This window comes from Balaenoptera physalus (genome assembly GCF_965194825.1).
Source record: "Balaenoptera physalus genome assembly, chromosome: 5".
Lineage (NCBI taxonomy): Eukaryota > Metazoa > Chordata > Mammalia > Artiodactyla > Balaenopteridae > Balaenoptera > Balaenoptera physalus.
Window position 1 is genome coordinate 45,122,163 of NC_138884.1, and position 23,996 is coordinate 45,146,158.

Genomic DNA, 23,996 nt, shown 5'->3' on the forward strand with positions numbered 1-23,996 from the left:
TTATTTCATTCAGTTTTACTCGTAACTTTCGATTTAATTTGATTTCATTATAACTTTGGTGTCATTCTACCAAAGGGTCATATGAAATTGTTCCACATACTTTTTTGTGCTGCTGATAGTTGGTGAAATCAGGATACCCACTCAGGCTTTAATATCCAAGGCTAAGATCACTGCCACGAGAGGTTAGAGGAAAAACTGGTCTCACCTTCTGCTCCCACGTTTCACAGGGCTAGAGAGGAGGCATGTTGTTGAGACTGCTCCCTGAAAAAAACGATCAAGGCCAGGGTACCTCCAGTACTTTTAGGTTTTTCACACCGTCGACTCCCCCCTACCCCGCCCCAATACCAAAATCCAAGGATGCTCAAGTCCTTTATATAATGTGGTGTCGTATTTGCATATAACCTATGCACATATACTTTTATGTCTAGATTGCTAGTAATACCCAATACAGTGTAAATGCTTGCAGCAAATTCAAGTTTTGCTTTTGGGAACTCTTTGGAGTTTTTTCCTTCCTGAATGTTTTTGATCTTCAGTTGGTTGAATCTGCAGATGTAGAACCTGGGGATGGACTGTATATTGACCCCCTCAGCCCAGAAGCTGAAGTCTGGCGCTAGAGAGTACATCACTAGTTTCAAGTCAGGTCTGTCCTCTGTCATAACACACACACAGTGACTCCCAGGGATTTATTAACTGTAGTGCTGTGAGGTCATACCTTGCATGGGAAGTTAAATTGTAAAGTCATCATTTAAGACAAAAATAAGAAATCACTTAAGAGTCAGTTATCCGTGATCACCGCTTTCTTCAGTTAAGCCCTCACGAAGAAGTTGCCTGTGGTCAGAAGCCATATTGCATGAGAAACATCTCTCCTTAGCGCCATACAGAGAAATTCCAAACTGTGGCATTAGTTCTCCCACCTCACAGTTTCTCTGGGGCATGTGCTTCTTGAGTAGAGCTCAAACTGAATTGAACTCACTAGTTAATGCTATATACTCTCGATTCCTCTCTCCCCAAGTTCAACTATCATAACTCCCACATACTTACGGGATTCCCGTAAGTTGTATGTGCATATGATGTATCCCGTAAGTTGAATTCCCGTAAGTTGTATGTACATATGATGTATCTACACTGCACGCTTTTGATTGGAGACTGGGCCTGGACCAATCCTGAACATCCGACAATTTTGGAATTGCTGTATTAGTTCTCAGCCTTCTTTCCTCTTGTCCACTGCCAGAAACTTCAGTTCTTTTAAGAGAAGTAGTGATTTCTGGAAGATTTGTGCTAAACAGTCTGCAAATCTGTATATTCTTATAGAGAAGACCATATGAGATGGTTACATATTTACTGGGCCTGTTCCCATTTATGCTCATATTCATGTTGTGACCCCAGAAATTACAGTTCCTCCAGAATGCAGATCCTTGGGGCCTCCCAAATCCAGCAGTAAAGTAGCACCTCCTTGTTAAGATCGTCTAACATGCTTATTATCTTTAACAATGTAGTGTTAAAGTCTGCACGACAATGCAGAAATCCTCCCATTTCTCTTTAAAATCCTACTACTTAAAGAGGATTTAGACCAGCAGCATTGGCATTACCTGGGAGCTGGCTGAAGCAATAGAATCTCAGGCCCTACGCTATACCTAGTGAATTAGAATCTGCATTTTTGCAAGATCTTCAACTGATTTGGATTCACAGCTTTAAAAAATACTAAAATGGACACAGTTATAATATGTTAGGAAGTGCTCTCATGAATGAATTAGCTTTGCCCACAAAATGATTACTTTCTTAATTAGATAGAAGCCATTTCACGTGACTTGATTAAAAAGTAAGTTTTATTCCCTTATAAAATTAGTTTGTTCTTTCTTGGGGTTGATGGAGGGAGGAGAAACAATTATAAAATGAGTAGAGTTTACAGTTTGCAGGGCAGAAATAGAGACACAGATGTAGAGAACAAACGTATGGACACCAAGGGGGGAAAGTGGTGGGGGGGAGGTGGTGGTGTGATGAACTGGGAGATTGGGATTGACATGTATACACTAATATGTATAAAATGGATAGTTAATAAGAACCTGCTGTATAAAAAAATAAATAAAATTCAAAAATTCAAAAAAAAAATGAGTAGAGTTTAGAATATCTTTGATGATAATACTGTTTAAGTGACTTTTACATTTTGTCTACAGAAAATCAGTCTATGCAAGACCAGGCGTCTATGTTGGAAGGTGAATTAGTTACAAAATATATCTTTGGAAATCTTTGAATCACTGACTATAATTAATGAATGGATATTCACAATTATGCATGTGAACTTTAAAGCCGATAATACCCTAAATCTGATCAGTTCTTAATGGAATCAAATCTTAGAACTGACTGAATTAACATAGTGACACAAATGATCTTGAATCATAAAAGTTGTCTATTTTATATAGACTGAAAGACAAGGCTATACCAAGATTGTCTTAGATATAAGAAAGATTAGAAGGTGATGGGAGAGGTTTGAATGATTAGTCTGTGTATAATGAGAACTTTAAGAATTTGTTAAGCAAATAGCAGCATGTGGTTTAATATTTTGTGATTAGCTCTTGAATGTTTTGAGGCTCATTTGGCGTTCTGTCTCCTAGTCACCTTGTAGAAAATTAATTCTACTTTTAAAATCAAGGCAAATGAGTGCATGCTGGTTAGGAGAAGATCTTGTTTTTACAAAATTTCTATGACATTATGTTCTTTGGTTTGCTAAGCAATTTTGTTGTGATTTAATATCGTAGATATCAATAAAACAAGCAAAAGTAAAATACTGAAAGAATGTTTATTGAAAGAAGAAGAATTTTTTGCTCTTACATATACACATACACAAAACTTAATAAGATGTAAAATGATTATATTTTGATTTAGTAATTATCTTATCTCTGGCATGTTTTATTCCATTTTTCTTTAAAGATACAGGCATTCAATAAAGATGTTTTAAAAAATTGTTTTTAAAAAATACAGGCATTAAGTACCTTAATGAGTTCTGCTACTCATATTCATTTCTCACTTTGAGATGACAGGTTTTGGGAGATTTGAGGGGGGAGGAAATTTCCTAAAGGTGACAGTAGTTTAATTTTATATTTGCTGCCAGCGTGGAAATTTTTTTTGGGGGGGGAGGGGTGTATTAAAAAAAAAATCTTACCACAGATATTTGAATGCCTTTTTCTACTTTATAGGTTGTTCTTAACGCAAAGGTGATAAAAACATACTGGTGTTGCGTAGTTGGGCTCTGTTTTTTTAACAGTGTTTCTACCATGTGGATGATTTGGGTATGCTGAATTGCTCTCTGGGGAAATAGAAGATTGCCACTTTTATTCTTTTTTTGTGTGTTGAATATATCAGAAGCCTTTTTTTTTTAGCAGACTCAGGGGATTTATTTTTTCTTTCTTAGGAGAGAATTGTTTGAAGGTTATATACCAATATAGACATAAAAACTTCACTATCCTTAAATTTAGTACAACTCTTTCACTTTAAAAGGAAATAATGTCAAGATATGCTGCTTTCTAAGCCAAGGCCCTGTGATTATTAGAGGTAATGAGTTTGAGAGTCCAGGGCTACATAGTGATCCCAGCAGCTCAGCTGGTAAAACTTCTGTGACAGTTATCTCAGGGTGAAAGTAAAATTTGAAGATATTATATGATGGATACAATTTAGTGTTCTTCTTTTCAGGATTCTAAAGGAAAATGCCCTCTATTATCTGTTATAGGTTCTCAGAATGGTTGGAATGATCCTCCAGCTTTGAACAGAGTACCCAAGAAGAAGAAGGTACTAGAAAAAGATGTCTATTCAGTTGCCTACAGGTGTCCTGTCAATCATGTAGCCACCTGAAGCACACCACACTTCACTGTTCCTTTAAAGGCAAAGCTGACTGACTAATATACTTAATATGTGTATTTCAACTTACATCTTCTAATCCATGAAGGGAAGGAAGGAAAGTACAAAATAGTATGGTGGTATGAATTAAACCCTTTTTAAAAAGCAAGATGTAAATTCCCAGCAGATCTTTTTCAAAGAGTAGGAAACAAAATTTCATGCTTCTCAAATGGTTTTTTTTTAGGAGTTACTTTGGTTTTGGGTTCTAACAGTAATCATGAATTTGTAATTATATTTTGGACTATTTTTGTCTATCACATACAATATGAAAAGAAATAGCCTTGTAGCTGAGCATCATTTAGATGTTAATAACTGTTGAGAGCTGTTAGAGCATAACTTAAGATTCTTCTTTCCTTCTTTTACCCCAAGCCTTTTTATTTTTTTTTACTCCTAGTGATTTCTGTCCCCCAAGTATAGTAATGAGAGGCCAGAATGTAAAATTGGGAGATACTAAATGATGAAAGCCCCCCCAAAATTAGGTCAATGATAATCAGAAATTTAATCTACTGCTTTGAGTGTGATTGATCACTAAGTAGGTATCACTTAATGATCTGGGAAAAAGGTATTACATCTGATCACGTGACACACACAAACACATATTTGGCATATCTGATCCCAGTATGGCTAGATATAATTCTCCAGACTTTGACATCCTCTTTCAAAAACACCATGGTTTTGGCCCGTTATGGGATAAGTGTGGAAGGTAAAGGGGAAACAAAGGTCCAGGTTTGAGCTCCCAGCCCTCTTAGCTAGATTACCTTTACTTTTATGTTTTTCTCTAGAATTCTGCATAAAATTTCATTTTAAAAAGTATTCTACTGTTATTAAAAAAATGTTTTTAACCATGGAATAGTCTAACTCCCTTACTTATTTTTTTAAATTTTTTTATTGAAGTGTAGTTGATTTACAGTGTTGTGTTAATTACTGCTGAACAGCAAAGTGATTCAGTTATACATGTATGTGTGTATACATTCTTTTTTAAATATGTTCTTTTCCATTATGGTTTATCATAGGATATAGAATATAATTCTCTGTGCTGTACAGTAGGACCTTGTTGTTTATCCATTCTATACATAAAGGCTTACATCTGCTAACCCCACCCTCCCATTCCAACTCTCCCCCAACCCCCTTGGCAACCACCAGTCTGTTCTCTATGTCCCTGATTCTATTTCTGTTTCATAGATAGGTTCATCTGTGTCATATTTTAGATTCCACATATAAGGGATACCATATGGTATTTGTCTTTCTCTTTCTGACTTACTTCACTTAGTGTGATAATCTCTAGGTCCATCCACGTTGCTACAAATGGCTAACTCCCTTATTTAAAGCTGAGGAGATGTTGTCATCATACCGTTTTCTCCTTACTCTTGGTGCCTTTTATTTCTTTTAAAAGATGCCTGAGAACTTTACGCCTCCTGTTCCCATCACATCACCAATCATGAACCCCTTGGGTGACCCCCAGTCACAGATGCTGCAGCAACAGCCTTCAGCTCCAGCACCAATATCAAGCCAAGCTTCCTTCCCGCAGCCACACCTTCCAGGTGGCCAGCCCTTCCACGGCATACAGCAACCCCTCAGTCAACCAGGCATGCCTCCGTCTTTTTCAAAGCCCAATATTGAAGGTGCCCCTGGGGCTCCTATTGGAAATACCATGCAGGTAACAGTAAATCTGTGGAAGTGGGAGATGGCTCTATTTCGGTATGTTTTCTTAACGTTTTAACTTTTATGGTTATACCTTTATTATTACCTCAATTTGATTTCAATTTAGACAACTTAAAAATAATACCTTTTTTTTTAAGATTGTTCATGTATGTATATTATTTTTCAATGACGAGGCCATATACAAACTTTCTAGAAGGAGCTTATGTATTTACTAGTATACGTTAACAGTAACTTGGCAATTACAGTGTTTCATCTGATCTAATCAGTAGCCACAATTTAAGAGCAGTTGAATCCATATTTGCATCCAAGGTTGCTAAGCAGAAGCTGTTTCCAAAGGTTTTTTCCTTTAAAATAGAAAATAAAAATGTAATGAGTTATATATTTTCTTGTGTATGTGTAAGAGCTAATAATATAGCCATATCTTTAGATGGAGATATAGATTTGTGCTTGCTTTTCACATACAAACAGCTAGTTGGCAGGGCTCTAGATGATGAAAAATCTATCATATTTCCATATAACTGACTTAGACATACAAAGAGAAACATTTTGATCTATTCATGAAAAGTAAAGTCACAGCTCAACATAAGATGAAATCAATTCCTGCCCAAGTATAAAACTAGCTCTTCTGTCTGTTACTGTCTTTGACTCTCTGAAGTCAAATTTGTAAAGATTATATCTCTACCACAAGACTATGTTTTGCTGTTAAGAGATTTCTGCCTAAGGAACTTCTAAACATTAACAGTTGCATTATGAAAACAAGTGTTCTGATGGAGATGGGAGGACCTTCTTCTTTCCACGAGAATATATAAAATTACAAAGACGCACTGTTAATTTTGTATAATTACACGTCTGTGGTGTTTGTGAAGCCGTCCACTTTTGTTTAGAGCTGGGTGCTCAAGCTGCGCTCATCTGGGCCAGAACCCCAGTTACCGCTGAAAGGGAGAGCTGCACGGAGGCGTGTGTTCAGCCAGGCCCTAGTGTCCAGCTTCCTCTCCACCTGGATGTCTCTGAGGCACCTCACACTTAACATATCCAGAATCTAACTCATCGTCTTCCTCCCAAACCTAGTCGTCTTTTGGTGTGTCCTGTTTCAGCGAATGGCACCATAACCCTTCCTATTTAATCCAGCCAAAAACCTGGGCATCATCTTTATATTCTTTTTCCTTTAACCTGTTTTTCAGAGCTATCCCCGAGTCTTGTTGATATTACTTTAAAATCTCTCTCAAATCCCTTCTCTACATTTCCAGTCTAGTCCATGCTACCTTCGTCTCCAGTCTTAAGCAGTGCAGGAGCCTCTAGTTGGTCTGCCAGCATCGACTTTGACTCATCTCTTATCTGGTCTTATCTCCTCATTGCTTAAAACGTTACAGCTTCCCATTGTTCCCAGGATAAAGACCAAAGTATTTCACATTGTCTGGAATCGCTCAGCTCACACTCCTCCTTGCTCGCTCTCTCTGCTCCAGCTACAGTGACCCCCTTTCAGTCCCTTGTATCATGATCCTGACTGTGTACACGTTCTTCTGTCTGGAATGCATTTCCTCCCCCATTTAACTGGTTAACTCCTACTTACCCTTCTGATATAACTTCCTTCAAGAGCCTTCCCCTCAGTTAAATCCCAATTATATTGTCTGTTGGTTCCAGTGATGTTAACTTAATCACAGTTGCTATTTTACATACATTTATGACATTTTAAAACTTTCTCTTCCATCAGCCTGTAAACTCCCTGTGGGATGAGATCATTTCCGTATTGGCTCACCAATACCTAGCCAATGCCTAATACAGAATTGCCTAATGTTTTCTATGAATGAACTAATCAGTCAAAACTTTAAACACTTACACATTCCTTCTTTGTTTTCCCATCTGTACATTCAGTAAGATCATGGTCTCTTCTATCCTCACCGTTGGTGTAATCTTGCAGTTTGATAATAGCCCAGCTAACACCCTCCAAGAGTAAACCAAAGAATAGAAGAACGTCAGGATAAACAAAAATGAGCCAACAAGCAAAGCAAGCAGCCACTCCAACCAGCCAACTTTGTAAATGCCTTGTTCTTTTCATTTCCTACTGGCACAGGTCTCCTTCCCATCAGTTATATGAAATCGTGATCAATGTATGTTCCATAATTAATCAGATACTTTATATCCATCCTATTTTTGAAAATAGAAGCTGTAGAAAGAGTACCTGTATCTTCTACTGAATATCTGATTTTTATGTTTGCTTATCCCAAGTGATTTCACATGTTAATTTTTCATTTGATTTTGAAGAGCCTACCTACAAGGTCCTTGGTTTCTCTTTATCACAGATTCAGGGCTTTGTGTATAGGTAACTTCTGGTCATTTCTAGTCATTTTATGGTATTATTTATTCCAGCATGTGCAGTCTTTGCCAACAGAAAAAATTACCAAGAAACCGATTCCAGATGAACACCTCATTCTAAAGACCACATTTGAGGATCTTATTCAGCGCTGCCTCTCTTCAGCCACAGATCCTGTATGTATTTTTTATTTTGCTTAATTAAAAGAATCCCTTATGGAGCGCTTCTATAATGATTGCTTAAAGTCTTACAAGATGTATTTTGAAAGTTTATGCAAAAGTAGTAAAGCTAGCACTTATATATAGTTTGCTGTACATATAAAAACACATTCAACTGCTTTTTACATATAACTTTAATCCTTAAAACAACCTCATGGTAGGTAGGTTTGTCATATTTATTTACAGAGGAGGAAATTAAGGCAAAAAGCAGTTACGTAATAATTAAGGCAGAGCCAGCATTCGAACCTAGTCTGGCTCCAGAATTCATGCTTTCCACCACTATGCGGCACTGAGTCTCATCGGCAAACCTTATGCCTAGCACAAAAATACAACAGAACGGTGAAACTCAGATTTGGGGTTTCTTTCTGAGCTTACATCAAAGCTTTTAAAAGTAGATAGACAATCTTTAACTTTGCTAAGACCTTAAAAATAGTTCAGTGCTTTAGATATTGGAGTCATATTCATAGTCAAAGTAACTGATTTTACTCAGTTTATTAGAGGATGACTGTATTGGCAACAACAAAAATTCCACAAAGCCAGTTTTGTTTTAGATGAAATTTCACTTTCTGCCAACAAACATTGAATATGTTTATTTAGTCACTGGCCAGTTGTCTGCTTGAAAAACAGCTTCTGGAATTTGTTGTTTCATCAAACATTGAGTATTAATATGTGCAGCCTTCTGCCAGTCTTTTGGAAAGCAATTCTCTGCACTGAAAGTGTCAGGAAAGCAGAGGCAGGGGAAAGGTAACATAAACCTTAGCGCCTGGCATTCTGGGAGCGATGGAAAGACGAAGCTAGGAACAGAGAACAGGTGAAGCTGTTAAACAGGTAAGTGTACAGTGTCTCCTAGGCAGACAGGTCCTCATCATACAAATTGGAGGAATCCTAATAAAAATGTGGGAAAGCTCCAGTCTTCCTTCAGGCATGAGTTAATGTAAATAGAGGTTGGGAGGACACCTCGTACATGGCCTAGCTTAGGAAATTTGTGTTGAGCTTCCCCTCCTCCAGGTCACCCTATCACCTTCCTTCTGGTGACCCAGCACCCCTGGGCAGAAGAGAAAGACAAACTGTTCCTGTCACTAGTTGGGGAGGAAGTTCAAATACCGCCCAGGACTCCTGCTGGTAGCTACGTGGGATTAACTTTGAACCCTCCACAAAAGTCCATCTTAATCAATACTTGACATCATTTTTATAGTATGGCTTTATTCTTATTTCCACTTCAGTTATGTCCAAACAGCACAACGTAATTGTGCAGCACAGCTTAGTTTGTAAGTTTATCCTCGATGGCGTCACCTCTTCCGCACTCCTCTTCTGACACACTGACATTCCCTCCTCAGACATACCAAGCACGTGTCAGCATCAGAGACTTTGTACCTGTGGCTCCTTCTGCCTGGAACTCTTCCCCACAGAGCTGCATAGCTCTTGCTCACTTGTTCCTGGTGTCTGCTCAGATGTCCCATTAGCCGTCAGGACTTTCTTACCACGTCATACTGCCAACACTGCTGACCCCCTTACCCTGTTAACTTTTCTTCATGGCACTCATCACCATCTGACATACAATATATTGTTTATTTAGTATCCTTTCCCCACCCAATAGAATATGAGATCCATGAGACACAACACTGTCCCAGCATGGCGCGTAGTAGTCACTCAGTAAATATTGAAAAGCAGTGTCACTTTTAAGGCTGTTGCATAATGTAGATATTAAGTTAATCACAGTATAATTTTAAACCTTTACTTTTAGGATAGTTTTCTCTCACTATACTCACAGTACTAGGATGAGGGTAGGAGGAGTCCTTAATTTAAGAACTCATTTTAACACTTCCCTCTTAATAATCTTAAGCCACCAAAAGATAATTTTCTCCTTTTTTTGGTGTTTTAAAGGCCCAGAATAAGACAGGATTAAATGTACCAAATGTGACTGAGCGTATAAGTAGTACTTTGAGATTCCACAGTTCACCTGTATGTTTGCCTTCTAGCGCCCATAATGTTCATTTTATTTAATTTACAGTAACTGTTAGACCTTCCTTTCTGTAGTACACCGACCTCTTGCTGCCTCCAGGTGGCCCTTCGTGTTGCCTGTGCACACAGTGTAGATGGGCACTCACTCACCTCACGTGAGCCGCAGTCCCCGTGAAATCAGCCAGTGCTCCACTTTGCACCCTAGGAGGAAGGCTCTCACTTTCTTGCCCTCCCTGCCTTAATAGATACTGATCTCTGTTCTAATAATCTGTTCAAGTTCCTCGGTCTTAGCTATCTCCATTTCTTTATAAAATGAAGCTGTCCAACATCATGACTGTAAGGTTTAGTGAAATGACGTAAGGCAAGTTCTTGGGATAAAAGTTATTGTTCATACATAACATACCTGTTTTTTCTCTCCTGCAGCAAACCAAGAGGAAGCTAGATGATGCCAGCAAACGTTTGGAGTTTCTGTATGATAAACTTAGGGAACAGACAGTAAGTTTGTGGGGAAAAGAAGGATTTATGATAATCATTTATTCCTGGTTGCTAGTAAAATAAGTGTCTCATCAGCACTTGCATGTAATATATAGTATGCTTGGGGTCAAAATGATCGTGACAGTTCATAGAATGGGCTTTTCTCTGTCTAAATCTTACATTTCAGTCACCGGGGAAAAGGGGATAGGGCAGTGTGTGTGTGTGTGTGTGTGTGTGTGTGTGTGTGTGTGTGAGAGAGAGAGAGAGAGAGATTAAGAGGGAGAGAGAATTTTTAACCTTTTTTATGACAAAGAGCAGATTTACAAACTGGCCTGTACTGCTGCTACAGTAACTGGCCTTCTATTCATTTTTATATGTCCCTTGAATTAAGAAATCAGAGAGTGGGCAGATACTCTGTTTTCCAGAGACCAAATCTGTAATCTCTCTCGTAGTCTAAGACTCTGATCCTTTTCTTTTAGAATAGCTATTACACAAAGGCAAAGCCAAAGGTAGCCACAAATTGAGCAGATCAATGTGTATAACTATGAAGATGATCGGCAGTAAGGAGTAAATGCCCTGTGTGTTCTGTTCTCTTGTCCCTCCCAACCTCTCCATTCCTTTCTAGAATTGTTGTGTTTTATTAATGAAAGCACTAGTAGAGAAAAAAAGAATTGGGACTTTTTCACATTTTTGCATTTTAGCATTTCTCTTCCCCATTCCCCATATCAATGCCATCAGCTAAAAATAACCATTTGTCTCCTGAGAACCAAACCAGAGAAAGTTGATATAACAGTGGAAGTGGTGTGGCCCATGGACTGATCCAAAATAAAGTCTTCTCTGGAAAGTATGGACATGTATGCCAAGTAATGACATGGGGGGGAAAAAAACTAGAGGTCTTATGATTTTCAGAGATGACAGGATTATGAAAAGCAGTTAAGAGCTGGCAAATTGAGTACATGATGAGGACTGTTGCCCTCCTAATGGCAGTGGACCAGAAGTGCAAGGTTTTTATTGTCCGCAAGGTTTTAGAGTAAATTGGGCCCCTACTTCGAGATGTCATGATTAAGAATCGTGAAACTCCTTCATGTACATAGGAAAACTTTTAAAAAGTGTGAGACAGTTATCTAAAATAATTTAGTTATTTAAAATATTTAAGTTATCTAAAATAAAATAATAAGAAAGCTCTTAAGTGGAGAGAGACATTAACATTTCAACTTGGGGAAGGAAATCTGGCTTTTCTGTAAGAAAATACCTGGCTTACCATACATGTATAATTCGTAAGTAATTCCTTACATAATCATTTTGTCATGGTTCGCTTTTATAACTTAAGTGTTGGTTGGTCCGAGAATCTTTCTAGAAATGCTCACCAGTTTATACATTTTTGAAATAATGTTTATTTCAAGCTCCTCTTAAATATCAGGGTTTAATGTTTATAGAGGGTCTCATGGAAAATTCTTCCTTAATTTAATTCTCTCTCTCAATTCCACCTTTACTTCAGCTTTCACCAACAATCATCAATGGTTTACACAACATCGCAAGGAGCATTGAGACTCGAAACTACTCAGAAGGATTGACCATCCATACCCACACAGTCAGCACCAGCAACTTCAGTGAGACCTCTGCTTTCATGCCAGTTCAAGTGGTTCTCACCCAGGCCAATAAGCTGGGCGTCTAAAGGATGGCTTCACTCTCAGCCACTATTGCCGTTTTTCCAAAGAAACATGTTTTAAAAAACGATAAGATGTGGACCAGTCCTCCTTAGCATGTTTCCATAGCAGCCACTCAAGAACATTTACATTGTTTCTGCAGATATACTCACCTTAGACCTGCTCAAAACCCTGGTGCTTTCTTTTGTTGTAATCTTTTATTGCCTGTGATGATTTTCCTATTCTGCAAATAATGTATTTCCTGGATTACACATACTATGCTTTCCTGAAGTATTCTGATAAAATATGGTTTTTGAAACCTCAGGTTTACTTTTTGGAGAAGGAGCCTTTGGTAATGTGTAAAGCAGAGCTGCAACTAAATTTCTTTCATGTCCTCCTTACTTCCTCCGTGTCAATCAGATTAAAGTGTGTAATCCTATTTATGTGTATGTAGTCTTTTTTTGAAACGGCTACTCACAGTTTAGTTTAATCTTTATTTTTTGTGGCTTTGGCTTCACTTTGGTCCTGAACAAATAACTAAATCTAGAGGCTGCTACATAGATTTTAGCAAATATTAATGAAAAGTGGGATCACTAGTTTTAAGTATCTATAGGAAAAGATTGAGCATTTTCATTCTGTAGGATGCATTGAACTTTTTTCTATTAATGTTTTCAATATTCTGTTTGAGTTTTAAGATTGAATTGTCTCCATTTTATATTTAGAAACTTATTCATCCATTTTTTAAAAGTTACCTATTTCTCTGAGGTACTTAAGTTCAGAAAGAAAGCTTTAACTTCTGTCAGCCTCCTGAATCGACATATTTTCAGACAGTATTTTCATCAAATGATTTTATTGTAATCTGTCTGAAGAACAGTGTGGTAAACAAAAGATAATGGTCCCCATAGAATCTTGAGGAGAATTAGATACTAATAATTTTCGTTGTTTAAGCAATTTTACCTAAGTGAGTTGGAAAAGCAGAAGATAAAAAGTGTGACTACTGTGAAGACAGGTGCTGTTTCAAGGACTAAGTGCAGCTCATCAGGCATTTTGCAGCCTAAGTGACATAGTTTGCAAGACCCTCTTAATTTCCTTTGCTGGGATTCCCTGCTCACCAAATAAAACCCCTCTTTTAAAAATAAAAATAGGGACTTCCCTGGTGGCGAAGGGGTTAAGAATCCACCTGCCAATGCAGGGGACACAGGTTTGAGCCGTGGTCCGCGGAGATCCCACATGCTGCGGAGCAACTAAGCCTGTGTGCCACAATTACTGAGCCTGCGCTCTAGAGCCCGCGAGCTACAACTACTGAACCCACGTGCCACAACTACTGAAGCCCGCACGCCTAGAGCCGGTGCTCCACAACAAGAGAAGCCACCACAATGAGAAGCCCGCGCACTGCAACAAAGAGTAACCCCCACTGGACTCAACTAGAGAAAGCCCACGCACAGCAACGAAGACCCAATGCAGCCAAAAAAAAAAAAAAAGACATTAAAAAATAAAAATAGTTTTATAACTGAAAAAGGAGAACCTTAATAACATGAATGAGCATTGGAGCCTCACGAGTGGGGTGATATATCAGCTCCCTGGGAGTTTGGTGGTCTGAGTCAGTCCTATGACTCACTGAAGCGGCGACTTGACCTTCTGGACCTGACCCTCGACTGTGGTGTCAGCCCAAGACCCCATCTGAACAGCAGGCTGGCCTCTAGTAATTTTTTTGAGGTATTGCCCTTATAGTTAGGATTTGTGTTATGGCTGCATGATTACCTTGACATGACAATGGCATAACTGGCAGCGTTTTACAAAAAAAATTCCAAAAGATGAGAAACAGGAATAGGTGGCAGTGGAGCCCTGACCAACCCCAAAGATTTTACAAGTATGAGTATAAACAAACGATTTGCAGCAGCAAACATCTGAGCAGCTGTTACAAGTGGATGGAGGTAAGAAGACTTGAACCCAAAATAGAGTTTAGTCTTGCAGTATGAAGATAACAGGAGATTATGGGAAGAGAGCAGTTTGTTTTCCTGAAGAAAAGCGAACAAGGAAAGGGGTGCGAGGGAAACTGGTAGGTGGGGCTGGGCGTTGGCTGGGAGACATAGCAGATCCCTGGGACGTGCTTTCTCATACTTCACCTGCTCCTCTCCTCCACTCTGCGTATGACCTTTTGGGCTGGATGGGATGGATGTACCTTAGGCCCCGTCTGAGAAGCTTTATGTGTGTGGGATGCACGGCTGATGGAGATGGTGGTTCATTCTAATAGTGTGGCAGCAGGAGAAAGTTGGAAACAACTGCTCTGCATCTGACTGTTGAGAGTCCAACAAGCCTATATATTCCTTTGGATTCAGAGAATTCCCATGTATGCTGGAGGATGGAAAGATGCAGTAGGATTCCTGGCAAGCAGATGTACTCTATTTAACACCTGCCTGAAAGATAAAGGGAGGGATGGTGATCGGTTAACACTTTTCTGATAACCGCTTGTCTCCTGAACCAGATTTGTGTTCACCTAAGAACGACTGCAAGGCCATCTGTTGACTGCTCAGCCATGGTGGAGACTTCATTTGGAATGGACATCTACAAATGCACACATACATATATACGTATGCACCCCTCTTTGTCGTTCAACTGCTGCGGTGGCAGCATTCCCAAATGTCACCCCTGACAAATCTATCAGGGTGTTCATCAGATGCTGAAGAAGTCACAGGCAGGTAGCATCTCCAATTATTCAGTGAAGAAGGACTGCCTATGCGCAGAAGCTCTTAACTGTTTCCCCTAACAGATAAATGCTCCAAATCTTTTAACCAAACTAAATTACAAAGAAAAAGTGATCAAATTAGTTTTATAGTTCCACTTTTCCTGGCACACTGGTTTTACATACATTTCTGTAGCATCTGCTCTGCTCAGGGCTTTGGTGACCATACCATTCACTCAGGCTCAGGTTGAGTAGTGCCCCTACGAGCTGATTGGGGTCAGACTGCACCACTCCTAAATTTCCAGCTGTTTGCTTTCTCTCCCCTCTGGGAGATACGGAATGTGTGGGTTTTAGGGTGTTGGGACAGACCTTGAAAAACCTAATAAAATCAAACAAAAGGAAATAGACTTTGGTTTAACCGTGGTGCATGTTTTTTACACTCTGGTTTAATGTTTCCAGAGACCTGCTAAAGTATTTACTTAGCAAACAATGTTAGTCACCTAGAATAACTTTGTATAAACATCATTACTCAGTAATGTCTGAGATCCTTTTTTTAGTGGAGCTGCACACCCTGTTGATTTTTTTTAGTCCATTTCTTTTTTTTAAAAAAGATGTATTTATTTTTGGCTGCGTTGGGTCTTCGTTGCTGCGCGCGGGCTTTCTCTAGTTGCGCCGAGCAGGGGCTGCTCTTCGTTGTGGTGCGTGGGCTTCTCATTGTGGTGGCTTCTCGTTGCAGAGCACCGGCTCTAGGCGCGCGGGCTTCAGTAGTTGTGGCACGCGGGCTCAGTAGTTGTGGCTCAGTGGTTGTGGTGCATGGGCTTAGTTGCTCTGTGGCATGTGGGATCTTCGTGGACCACGGCTCAAACCCATGTCTCCTGCATTGGCAGGTGGATTCTTTTTTTTTTTTTTTTTAATAGATCTTTATTGGAGTATAATTGCTTCACAATACTGTGTTAGTTTCTGTTGCACAACAAAGTGAATCAGCCATATGCATACGCATGTCCCCATATCCGCTCCCTCTTGAGCCTCCGTCCCATCCTCCCTATCCCACCCCTCTAGGTCATCGCAAAGCACTGAGCCAATCTCCCTGTGCTATGCTGCTGCTTCCCACCAGCCAACTGTTTTACATTTGGTAGTGTATATATGTCGATGCTACTCTCACTTCACCCCAGCTTCACCCTCCCACCCCATGTCAAGTCCATTCTTTATGTCTGCCTTTGTACTCCTGCCCTGCAACTAGGTTCATCAGTACCTTATTTTTTTTTTAGATTCCATATATATGTGTTACCATACAGTATTTGTTTTTCTCTTTCTGACTTCACTCTGTATGACAGACTCTAGGTCCACCCACCTCACTACAAATAACTCAATTTTGTTTCTTTTTATGGCTGAGTAATATTCCATTGTATATATGTGCCACATCTTCTTTATCCATTCATCTGTCGATGGACACTTAGGTTGTTTCCATGTCCTGGCTATTGTAAATAGTGCTGCAGTGAACATTGGGGTACATGTCTCTTTTTGAATTATGGTTTTCTCAGGGTATATGCTCAGTAGTGGGATTGTTGGGTCGTATGGCAGTTCTATTTTTAGTTTTTTAAGGACCCTCCATACTGTTCTCCATAGTGGCTGTATCAATTTACGTTCCCACCAACAGTGCAAGAGGGTTCCCTTTTCTCCACACCCCCTCCAACATTTTTTGTTTCTAGATTTTTTGATAGTTATCAATCTATCAATCTAGATAGTTATTATCTAGATTTTGATAATGGCCATTCTGACCAGTGTGAGGTGATACCTCATTGTAGCTTTGATTTGCATTTTTCTAATAATTAGTGATGTTGAGCATCTTTTCATGTGCCTCTTGTCCATCTGTATGTCTTCCTTGGAGAAATGTCTATTTAGGTCTTCCACCCATTTTTTAACTGGATTGTTTGGGTTTTTTTGATATTGAGCTCCATGATCTGTTTGTATATTTTGGAAATTAATCCTGTCTGTTGTTTCATTTGCAAATATTTTCTCCCATTCTGAGGGTTGTCTTTTCGTCTTGTTTATGGTTTCCTTTGCTGTGCAAAAGTTCTTAAGTTTAATTAAGTCAACTATACTCCAATGTAAAATAAAAATTAAAAAAAAATAAAGAATATCTACGTGTAAAAGAAAAAGCTACTAGAGAGCCCGCTCTATCCCAGTTGCTATAATTACATCTTCACGAGGGACAGTGAAGCAGAGCACCGATCTGAGAGTCAAAGAGCTGGGTTCTAGTGTCTTCTCTGCCACTTACTGTTGGTCAAACCACCCCATTTCCTTTTGCCTCCATTTCTCACCTGTAAAATGAGGGGGTAGGACTAGATGATCTCTAATTTCACTTACAGCTCTGGAAGTCTATGACCCATCTACCTGTCCCACAGTGTCTTTGTATGTTACCTACAAGTCTTCAGAAGGAACCAAAGACAATTTTGGGATAGTACCAAAGCTTTGAAGAAAGATAACAGAAACAACTCAAGCTTATTTATATTTGGATACCTTTTTTCCTCTCGAAGAGTTGATTGATTTTTCTGAAGAACAATCAATGCAGTGCTTTCCTTGGTTGGAAATGAATAGGCGGGCATTTAAGAAATAAGTTTCTAATTTGAGGACTTGGGACAGATATATTTGCTTGGCCTTGAGGTCCTTAAGTAGTGAGTCCCCCTCAGCAATGATAAATATTTCCATGAAATTAACCTTTCTACACACCCGTTCCCCACATCAAGAATACGCTAGGCCTTCCCTGGTGGTGCAGTGGTTAAGAATCCGCCTGCCAATGCAGGGGACATGGGTTCGAGCCCTGGTCCGGGAAGATCTCACATGCCGTGGAGCAACTAAGCCCACACGCCACAACTACTGAGCCCATGCACCTAGAGCCCGTGCTCTGCAACAAGAGAAGCCAGTGCAATGAGAAGCCCGTGCACCACTATTAAGAGAAGCCCCTGCTCGCCACAACTAGAGAAAGCCCATGCACATCAACGAAGACCCAACGCAACCAAAAATAAATTAATTAATTTTAAAAAAAGAATACGCTATATTTGATTACACAGGACACTCAACAATGAATGAGTTTTCCCTCTGGTGCTGCAAATCTGGGTCACCCTTTTGACATTCCTGAACTCTATTGACAAATGCCCTCTCCCAGCTAGAGAACCACAGGGCCTTTGCTTTAAGAGCAGTCCGTGGTAACGGACACAGCAAGAAGAGAAAGAGGTCATTGAAACAGAAACAATGACAGCAGCTAATGCTGAGAAGTAAATAAGAGCTTCTCTGTTCATCTGCCCTTGGAAACCAAAATAACTATCCTAAAAGAAAGGTGGGTGTTGTCGGAGGACGGGGACGGGAGAGCGGGAAGAGATGTGGGAGAAAACCTCATCAGCTCTGTCTTTCTTCTGCCACAACAATAGGGATTGTTCATTCAGAGAGCTGGGATTTGGGAGCAGGGAGAGAGAGTGGGGAGGAGTGTGGACCTTGTTTTGGTTTGTAGACCTCGTTTCTAGGCAGCTGTTGGTCAAAGGGGGATGTGGCGTAGGTACTGACAAATGTTCACGTGTCACAGCTGGGTCGTAAAAAGGAGTGACTCCTCCGTAGCACTGGTTAGCGTCTGTGCATGCACGCCCTGTAGGGATTATTTGATCCCTCTCTGCCTCCCTCCCGGGCTGGGAGTTCCAGGAGCACAGCCATGCACTCCTCTGTCCGTGGAGCTGAGCTCGGTGCTGGCTTCTAGAGGAGGCGAAATCGATAGATGCTTAAGGAAGGACTCTTAATTGATTCAAACTGAAGATAACTTGGAAAGATGCAGGGGGCAGCATGTCACTGACAGGTGATATCAGAGGCAGGTTTGGGTTGGGTTTTTCACTAAGTAGACCCTCTCCTATCTATGAATTAGGAAGTAGGGTCTTCACATCTGGCTATTTCCAGTGGCCAGTTTCCTGCTGCCAAACCGGAGCACTCTATGAAGAGTGGTCAGGAAATGGGGGGAGAGTCTTAAGCAGTAAGGCTGGGGTTTTGTTAAAAGAAAACCCCTTCCTCTCTTCGCAGCCAAAGCAATAGACGCATTCCTTTCAGAGGAACAGCTTCCCCTCATCCACTGCTATAAAATCTTAATGGGGAAAATATTCCAATCCATTTAGTACAGAAGCAGAGATGACAACACTCCTGTGATTGAAGGAAGCTGAGAAGACTAATTTTCTAGTATGCCGTGGTGTTGCTGTGTCTCAAAACCGATCCTCCCATAGTCTTGGAGGCTAACTTCCCAAATTTATGCTCTCCTGAGATCACTCTAATCTAAAGCCTGAGTGGTTTTCTTACTCTGGGAGCAGAAAGAGGTTTACATTTGAAATTGCTGTCCATGCATCTCATCCAAGAGGCAACCCCCCGTCCTTTAATCCGCAAGAGCTGCAGAGTTCATTCCTTCCTGAGCCAAAGGAGTTGCCTTAAATGATTACCTTGATAAAGTAGAGCAGGAGATTTTATTTTATTTCATAGTTCCCTTCAGAGCAAACGAATCCTGGTGCAGCCAGAATCCCTTCCTTCAAGGTCTGAATCCCTCCAGCCCACCCAGGGATGTGTCTCTTCCCAGTCTGGGGCCCCCAGAAGCATCCTGGCGTCCTGGCCAGGCAGGTTTCGTAACTGTGTGGAGCCTATCTCTCTGGTATGATTAAAAACCGATAAAATACCAACATTATTCAGCACTTAACTAGGTATCAGACATCGTCCTGAGCTCTGTTCCTGTGAGGTAAGTGGTATAGCCATTTAGCACATGAAAAAACCAAAGTTAGATTATTAGGTAAATTGCACAGAGAGTATTCCCAGAATGGAGCTGTCTTAATTCTTACATTATGTAGGATGAAATTGAAGATCTAAGAGACTGTCATGGTCCCCAAATCACAGAGTACTCAGACTTGCTAATTCAGAGGGGTGAAGCCAAACTCAAAGCCAGGTTTTCAGATGCCAAACCTGGATCATTTTCACAACACTGTAGTTCCTGTAGCCAAAATCTAAATTTCCTTAAGAAAACCATAGGCATGAGAATCACTGTAAATCTCTTACTTCAAGAATGGATCTTTTCTTCCTCTTTCCTTCCTCCCCAGAGCCTGCATTTTCTCCACAAACTCCTTTTTTTTTTTTAAATTTATTTATTTACTTATTTATTTGGCTGTGCCGGGTCTTAGTTGCGGCATGCAGGACCTAGTTCCCTGACCAGGGATTGAACCAGGGCCCCCTGCATTGGGAGTGCGCAGTCTTAACCACTGGACCACCAGGGAAGTCCCTCCACAAACATTTCTTATACAATTTTTAAAAATCTTGTATTAACCCTTTAGCTAGATACTTTGCCAGGCTCACTCCCATCTCTGAGACTTCTCTGGCACAGTGTTCCAACTGGGAGTTGCTACCAGGTCATTCTATCTTTCAGGGCCTTGTTTGCTGCCACCGTCTCCATGAAGCCCTCCTGACCACGCCAGCCCACACACCTCACAAGCAAGTCTCACACACAGTTTTTATAGGTAGTGTTGCCATCCAACACTTTCATCTCCTGTCCTCCTTCTCTCCCTACCTGAAGCAACCTCTACTCCGAGGCACATACTGTTGGCCAGAACCTAGGCATTCTGGCTATGACGGTTTTCTCCCAGTACATCTCAGAGCTGCCCTTTTGTAGTTTGTGTTTGTAAACTTGTAACTGTTCATTGACATTTGAGAACTGTTACCTGTCCTTGTTTAGGAAACCTCCCCACAGCCCTTGGGCACCTGGCTCACAATCTTCTCCAGCTAAACCCATATGCTTCCCTGTGGGACTTCAGCCTTTCGTGGAGGTGCTGTCCAGATACCTCAGCCTCCCCAGCTCCAGCGACCGCCACCTCCTATATAACCCTGTGGCCTCACCTTGGAGTTTATCATTGGAAACTCTTCGACCACCATAGGTCTTAAGTTCCGAATCCCACTCTTGGTGCACAGTGGCCATTGCTTCCTTTACTCTCATTCCCTGACAGATAGAAATCTACCCTTCAGCTTCCTCCAAACCTCGATGCCTTTGCTTCCTCCACTACCTGCGAGTCCTTCACTTCCTTCTGATCACATTTCCTCCCCCTTTCCCCAGCCTGGACTCCTCACAAACTTCTGTCTCACCAGCACCTCAGTCACCCGGCTCTCTTGTCCTCCCATCAAGCCCCCATCCCCACTTCCATCTGGAGATCCCATCCGACTGCCGAGTGAGGCTGTGTCACCACGACTGTGCAGACTGGCGCCTTACGAGCTTGTGGCTTCCGTTCTTACTTGGGCCCTTAATTTGGCTCTACAACCTTTTAGGGGTCTTGGTCAGCTTCCTCTCTCATTCTGCTCAACAGCTCCTGGAATCTTTCATCACTTTTCCCCAGCTTTCTACCAAATTCCCACTCTGCTTACCCAGCAGGTGATCTGACCTCCCTTCAGAGCAAACCAGCCCTGAATCACAGCACCCTGCCTCACTTTACTGGCTCACTCTGCAAGCTAAATCTGCCCTCATCCTCATTTCCTTCCAGTGTCAAGAAAAAGCTGTCCCTCTCTTCAAAGCTCAGCCAACCATCTGATCACCTGATCCCATTCTGTCTAACCCCCAACCCTAGGAAAATAGTTCCATCAAGCATCCTCGTTCTTATATTTTTGAACTTTGACCTTTCATTATCATTCCCTAACCCAATAGATATATTCAGATTCCTCAGAAACACACTCAGCTTCACCTCTCTGTCCTTCGGCTCTTCATTGCCAAACTTCTTGAAAATTAATTTACACAGGTATGCCATGCTTGTCTCCTCCTCCTTATTCCTTTTTTTTTTGGCCGAGCCGTGCAGCATGTGGGATCTTATTTCCCCAACCATGGTTCGAACCTGCCCCCCCTGCATTGGAAGTGCAGGGTTAACCACCACTGGACCACCAGGGGAGTCCCGCTCCTCCTCCTTATTCTTAAACACACCTCTGTGTAAGGTCTGTTCCCATCACTCAATGAAAAGGCCTTGGCAAAGGTCAGCGATGACCTCTGTATGAAGTGGTCTCTTCATTCCCATCCTCCCCAGCCTTCCTGTAATATTCGAGGTTGCTCTCCCACACTCTGCACCTTCTTCCCCATCTCTCATCAGTCCTGCTTTGCCCACACCACTGGCTTCTCTTTCTTTGCTATTCTCACAAATAGCAGTTCACTAGAAGTCTATCCTGAGTCCTTTTCTTACCTTCCCTGGGCAACTGCTTCCACTGCCATGGATTTTACTAAATTGAACTACCACTAAGTTACTCTCTCCAGCCTAGACCTTTGCTGGGCTCCAGGCCTATATGCATATTTACCAAGTGTTGACTATACTGAATATGTCTTCAGTCCCTTCTCAGAAATGATGACCCATGTGATGGTGATGAAGATGACTAATATTTATGGACTCCGTGCTACATGCCAGACGCTGTTCTAAACTTCAGTCACCATAGAAATACCGTACGGGAGGTACTATCGTCCCCGTTTCACAAAAGTGGTAATAAACACAGTACGATTTAGTATCTCAGTAAGTGACACTGTTTTTCACCTGAATATCCAACCCAGGGACCCAGAAAGAATCCTGTACTTTTTATTTCTCCTCCTTCATTTTCAGTCAAGCATCAAATCCTGTTGGTTCTTCTATTTGAGTTCCTCTGGCTTTATCGTCTCCTCTCTAACACATCTTTTCCAGAATCTGTACCTTTGTCTTACTTCAGACCCTCCTCATCAATCGACCAGACTCTTAAAATGGTGCCCTGACTGCTCTTCTTGCCTTCAGTCTTACCTCTGTCTACCTGCAGTCCAATCATTCTCCACACCTCTTCTAGAGTGGTCCTTCTGAAATGCAAACTTGATCATATTATTACGCTGCATAAAGCCAGTCAGTGACTCCCCTCACATGCTACTTCTGCTGGGCATGAAAGACACCCACCTACCTTCATGGGCTGCCCACTGCATGACATTTCATCTTCATCTCCCACCATTTCTCTACTTTCACTTCGGATATTCCAGACATCTCTCTGAGTGACAAATGCAAAAGCTTTTGCTCACACTATTTTCTCTGCCTGGGTTGCCCTCCTCCATTTCTTTGTCTAGTAAACTACTCATCCTTCAAAACTGTGCTCTCTAATATGTAGCCAGTAGCCACAGGAGGCTAATCTGAATTAAGATGTGCTGTACTGTAAGTATAAACACTGGATTTTGAAGACAGTGTGTGAAAAAAAGTATAAATGTCCCAGTAATTTTACATTGATTACCTATTGAAAAGATAATATTTTGGATATATTGGGTTAAGTAAAATGTTATTAAAATTTATTGTTTCTTTCTATGTGGCTATTAGAAAATTTAAATTTACACAAGTGGCTTGAATTCGTGGCATGCATTATATTTCTATTAGACAGTACTTCTTCAAAATCCTTACCCTGTAAACTTAACTGAAGAGGCAAAAGACTTGTACACTGAAAACTACAAAATGATGCTAAGAGAAATTAAAGAAGACACAAATAAATGGAAAAACATTCCATGTTCATGGACTGGAGAATTAATACTGTTAACATGTCAGTACTAACCAAAGTGATCTCCAGATTTAATGCAATCCCTATAAAAATCTCAGTGACATTTTTTGCAGAATCAGAAAAAAACCCATCCTAAAATTCACATGGAATCTCACTGGACCCTACATAACTAAAATAATCTTGACAAAGAAGAATAAAGTTGGAGGTCTCATATTCTAGATTTCAAAACTTAATACAAGGCAACAGTAATCAAAACAATGTGGTACTGGCAAAAAGACAGACATATAGACCAATGGAATAAAATAGAAAGTCCAGAAATAAACCCTCAAGTATATGGTCAAATGATCTTCAGCAAGGATGCCAAAACCATTCAGTGGGGAAAGGAGAGTCTTTTCAGCAAATAGTGTTTAAAAAACTGGTATCCACATGCAAAAGAATGACATGGACCCTTACCATACACCATATACAAAAGTTAACTCAAAATGGATCAAAGACCTAAACATAAAAGATAAAAACTATAAAACTCTTAGAAGAAAACACAGGGAGAGAGCTTCATTGGATTTGGCAATGAGTTCTTGAATACGACAGCAAAAGTACAGGGAACAAAAGTAAAAATA

The 23,996-nt window shown here is 40.6% G+C and overlaps 1 protein-coding gene and 1 long non-coding RNA gene across 2 annotated transcripts in view; one reads left to right on the forward strand and one right to left on the reverse strand.

Moving 5' to 3' along the window:
- Positions 1-12,193, forward strand: part of LOC309661491 (protein transport protein Sec31A-like) — a gene marked incomplete at its 3' end in the record, with an annotated part of 222,919 nt that extends 210,726 nt beyond the window's left edge. Inside the window, exons 4-8 of the mRNA XM_082463178.1 lie at positions 3,725-3,783; positions 5,285-5,548; positions 7,921-8,040; positions 10,468-10,539; positions 12,017-12,193. Coding sequence (XP_082319304.1) covers positions 3,725-3,783; positions 5,285-5,548; positions 7,921-8,040; positions 10,468-10,539; positions 12,017-12,193 — 692 coding nt within the window. The remainder of the gene's footprint in view (positions 1-3,724; positions 3,784-5,284; positions 5,549-7,920; positions 8,041-10,467; positions 10,540-12,016) is intronic.
- On the reverse strand, positions 5,840-7,645 carry LOC309661732. The gene is made up of 2 exons (XR_014264225.1): positions 7,391-7,645; positions 5,840-5,897 (listed from the first exon to the last, which is right to left on the reverse strand). It is a non-coding gene; the product is annotated as an uncharacterized lncRNA (long non-coding RNA).
- Positions 12,194-23,996: the final 11,803 nt, after the last annotated feature.